This window comes from Ciona intestinalis, unplaced genomic scaffold (assembly GCF_000224145.3).
Source record: "Ciona intestinalis unplaced genomic scaffold, KH HT000155.2, whole genome shotgun sequence".
In the NCBI taxonomy this organism is placed as follows: domain Eukaryota; kingdom Metazoa; phylum Chordata; class Ascidiacea; order Phlebobranchia; family Cionidae; genus Ciona; species Ciona intestinalis.
In genome coordinates, this window is record NW_004190477.2 from 36,515 (window position 1) to 41,595 (window position 5,081).

The window sequence follows — 5,081 nt, forward strand, 5'->3', positions numbered from 1 at the left end:
CGAAGAAAAGCGCAAGGTACTGTATTCTATTATTATTATTGTTGTATATTCTCATTATTTATGGTAGGGTCGGGAAGATGGGGCACCTTTAGCACATAATATCCAAATATCATGATTATGTTTTAAACCATTAACAACGGTCTATGGGAGTCGTCAGGATACAATTTTAAATTCTTTGAGTGTTTGGTTTCTTTCCCAAACTACTATAGTTAATATTTTCACTTATGGGTGTTGGCCACTGGTTTAATTGAAATCTTAAGCAATGTTACGGTGGTATGCCGCGTACCAAAGACACCAATTTATAAAGCAGAGGTAGTTAGACTTGGTATCTTATAGAACAATTGAGTTATTGGTTCTAATGTTCACTGATTAATGTTGTACGAAATATTTTAGGTAGGCCTGTCCACCCTGCCACCCCAGGTTTGCTGCCTATACCAAAGAAATGTATATTTTACCAATAACCAACTTCATCAGTTTTCTATTTAAAGAATCTATTTCAAGTAACCTATTTCTTATTTTCAGACGAAGAACAAAGATTGAAGTATGAAGATAATGGTTTGAGGTTTAGGGTAGTAGTTGTGCGATGTATGTTTGGGCATGTGTATGTTTGTTGGATGGTACACTTTTACAGTGTTGCCAGCTATTTTACAGTCCGCTGGGTCTAATGTTGCCAGCTATTTTTAGTCAGTCACTACTATAGTGCATTTTGCATGTCTATGAAATATATGCAATGAAAATATGGCGATTATCTTGCTGGATCAGATTTTGTTGTTGTACACTCTATTGGGTACTTCGTCTACAAAGGTCGAACCCTTCAGCGATTCTGTATTGTCCTGATCGCTTGGTGAGAACGCTGTGTTGGTACACAACTACTCGAGTAATATCAACACGCAGTATAATATGCGCATAAATATAGACTTTTAAATATAAAGTTTAAACATTTATAATACAACTTAAATGCATGTAATGTAACCTTTTCACTTTATATTAAACGTCATGTAGCGTGATTGGGATGATGGCCACATCACAATTACGCTACGACGTCGATACGGTGGGTCAGAGCATTGTCATGACCCTGCGTTCGGTGCGGTTACGTCAGTTTTGATTGAGTTACTTAACGGTCGGTTGTTGCGTTGACGTCACCGCTAGTGATGCTACGCTATAAATCTACCGGCACAGTGAGGCAAAGGTTAGGTCACTTCAATGCGGTTTGTAACAACCTGATGCAGTTTCGTAACGGTCGATACGGTGCGTAACATCCGGACGATATTATATTGTGTGAAGATATGACGAGAGTATCGCGGTACCAACATGGCGACTTACCTTTTGATTGGGACATGCGGAGCTGTTGTTGGCTTCGACTCCTTGCGGTCGGACATTCAATATGGTGTACACTGCAGATGATTATCCTTCGGGATTTGAACCATATTTTATTTGTAGATTTTTCAATGATTATGTTCGCGTTAATTACTTTTTGACAGTTCCCCCCTTTTTGAATGTTTGAGCTGTTGTTTGTTGCATGTTTGGCACATTTTCTCTGCACTCGTAGTATTATTTTTGTCTTTTTGTCGATGTGTTATTTGTATTCGTTGTACTATTTTTGTCTATGGGGTTTCTTTAACCTGCGTGGACAGTAACATCCCGCAAGGGTTTCTCACCTAAGTAGAAACCCACTACCATTGGCTGGGGGCTTGTCGTGCCGTAGTGGCTTTCCACCAACGCCAGCCACATAAACTATGAAGGTATTTTAATCATGTTCTTTATTTTGCAGAATTAGTTACATTAGATTGGGAATCGGCAATTCCTCGATTTGAACAATAAACCATGAATTTCAAATTAATATTGTTTCACGTTTATTTAATATTTTTTCACGCCTTACTTCTTGTTACCATTAAGGTCTAACAGGCAACTGTTAAAATGTAGTGGTCCAACTTTATTAGTGACATCATATTTGACCTTATGATGTAATAGGTGCCAGTAGGATAGTGACATCACAAATGGATTGAAGTGATGTCAACCAAAGCTTCTGCTTTATTCAGCTTAAAAGAAAACCCTTCTAAACACTCAGCACTTTAATTTAATTTATTCAATAAAACATGGAAGCCAGCCGTAAGTTTACAAAACCAAGTGATCAATCCTGTAGGCCAGTGTTTCCTAACCTTTTTGGTTGCAGAGCTCTTCTGACTTTTGTTGACATCACTTTAATACAATGTATTTCTTCTAAATAGCAAAATCACAACCCCATGAATTTCTCTTGAATACAGTATTAGGCCATAATGGAGTCACTTTGACTGTTGGAACCACTGCTCTACCATGTAGTGGTGAAGTACTCAGGTGTATTGAGCAACTGCTGCATATCTCTGCAGTTGCTGTATTGACCAAGGTGGTACGTACAACTACGAATACCATGTTTATCAATCCTCTGACTTCAACACAAAATATTTGTTGCAATATTTCATTTATTCACTGCACATCATGAAAGATAAATATTGGCCAGTGTTTGTGAGGCGTTTATTGTAGGATGGGGAGGAGATGGGACACCTTTTCAATGAACTTTTGGAGTTAACAAAGAATATGTGAAGTCCTAGGACCATTGTTAATTATGTGGTAAAGGTGTTCCATTTCACCCCATAGTTTCTATAATACAAAAGTTTCATCCCCAGTCATTCCTATTAACAGAGGAGTATGACACAAACTTAATCTTCCATAGCTTCGTACACTTGTTGTCCAATCCTTATATATTCGTCTTTCTCAGCCTCCGTCATCAACTCCACCAATGCCCCCCCCTGGTTGGCGACCTCATGGTAACTATATTGTTTCCCTGCTACCATGACAACCGCATCATCAGTGACATCATCAAACTCATCTGACTCGCTTGCATCATCATGGTTGTCATGGTAACTTGGAGCTGCCGTGACCTTTGACCTTTCTTGGACAATGAGCGTCTGTGATGTAATAGATGGTTAAATTATTATATTAGTTTATTGTCTATCAGAGGTGTTTAACTTGTAACTAATAAACAAATTGCCCATTGTTTGTATTATAAAAGTTTCCCACCTGTAGCACTTCGTTATTGGTTGATTTTGAATCTGTATCGTCCAATCGTGGCGCTTCGTTTCCATTGTTTGAATATGATTGGATAGAATCCCCGGTGACCGTACTTTCTGTCAACCAGCGTGGCATCTGGGGGAAAGGGGGGGTAGAGGGGGTGAATGAATGAGAGGGCAACACATTGGTGTTCCTTGTGTGGTGGGGCAACTACAATCGTTATGAGTTTTCAAAGAATAGAATACAGTTATGGGTTTAAATTAATATTGTTTCACTAGGACACATACACATTCATGACATCACACACTCAATTATGACATCACCAACCTCCTTTTTCTCTTCTTCCACTTTCCCCCCACCCCCCATATCAATGATAACTTCTTGTTTGTAATCAATATTAAGATCGGAACGCGTAGATGACCAATCCTCCCCGCTTCGTGGTTTCGATGCTCGGGCCTTCGGTGCACTGCGTGTCATACGTGCAAGTTCAAAGTTTGTGGGGTAAATACGTGTAGTATTGATTAAAAAATAAATAAATATATTTTGAGAGGCGGCCCTCAACCTTTTCAAACAGGAGTGAAATTACTACCACGCTGGCAAGTGTGTGTATTCAAATTTATCAAAAACATAGAAGATTTAAACCTACATTGTGTATCACCATTACCACTATGTATTTTATTCCCAGCGTAAACCATGATCTACAAATAGGAACAACTATGTACTGAACATACTTTGGATGAAGTTGTGGTATCAATGTAGGTTTAGGTTCCAGTATATCTTGCGATAACGTTATGTTTTCGACTTCTTTTAACATTTTGTACAACGGCTCCATCTGCTGGTTGAACCGGGCCTGGACATACATGATATAATAAGCATAGATATCATATAACTGGTACCTTTATCTCCAGCCCAGTGGTCACTAACAGGTTGACCCAATTGTCAGCCATACATTAAACAATTACCTACAAAGTTACATACGTGGTAACTTGTAAGCGGGCACAAATGTATGGAACAGAACACCCGTGTTATAACGACTGTCGTTGCCTCGCCATGCAAGGATAAAGTAAGTTGCATTCAAAGAGTAACAACATAGACATCATATATCACCTGTGAAGTACGAGCGTCCTGGTTCGACGCAGATTCCTTGTCCTCCAACACCTCAGTCTTGCAATAAACACAGTTTAAAGTACCTGGGGATAAACATTGAGCCGTTGTAATGTGATCTTTTCATTATACAGATCCAATGTATGTTGTTTATCATAACTTGACAGTCGGTCAATACAACATTACTACACCAGTGTTCTGTAACCTTGCGCACAATGGTGGCAGCATCGAGTCTTGAACCTTTGATCTTTGATGGGGAGCGCCCAAAACATGTTTTTATTTCTAGATATCAACCATTGAAATATATGAAGTTCTCACCAAACATTGGATCGATTAGTTGGTTGACCTCCAAGTCACTGTAAGTGTTCCCACATGTTGGACATTTGAAGGAAGGACGGTTGTTTGAATCTCTCTCGCGCGTCTCTATTCGTTTGTGCATGTGGTGTAACTGTGGAGGGGTGGGTTAAAGTGGTGTAACTGTGGAAGGTGGGGTTAAAGTGGGTGAGGCGGGTGGCTTTTTTGCTCCATTTTATGCTATTATGATAAAATAAATCAAATTGAAATCAGTCTTACCTCTTCAAAAATCAACTAACTATTCGACTAATAAATATCTTTTCCCCAACTTACTTTATATTTTATAACGTTGGCCACCGTGCGATAATTGATGTAATAATAATTCTGCTTTGTTACTTTTCCATCCTCCTGTAATCAGTTGATTAACAAACTACAACATCGAAGATTAATTAATAAATTACCTGAGTTTCAACATAAGACCGAGATTTGAGAAACTTATCGTTTTTAAGTTTGTTTAAAACGACACGAAGTTGTTTTTTATCGAACTTCAACAATTCCTGTAGAAACAAATGTAATGTGGTGGCAAAATCACTCCTGATATACCAGTATGTAATATTCCATAGTATTTTTGTTTA

General features: G+C 38.5%; 1 protein-coding gene across 1 annotated transcript; it reads right to left on the reverse strand.

Moving 5' to 3' along the window:
• Positions 1 to 2,441: 2,441 nt before the first annotated feature.
• LOC100175005 (general transcription factor IIE subunit 1-like) lies at positions 2,442 to 5,039 on the reverse strand (the record flags this gene model as incomplete). The annotated part of the gene is made up of 8 exons (XM_018816193.2): positions 2,442 to 2,945; positions 3,058 to 3,183; positions 3,376 to 3,514; positions 3,780 to 3,898; positions 4,156 to 4,238; positions 4,471 to 4,600; positions 4,780 to 4,854; positions 4,908 to 5,039. Coding segments are annotated over 8 exons (1,053 nt in total), but the record flags the coding sequence as incomplete, so codon positions are not given.
• Between the last annotated feature and the right edge of the window lie 42 nt (positions 5,040 to 5,081).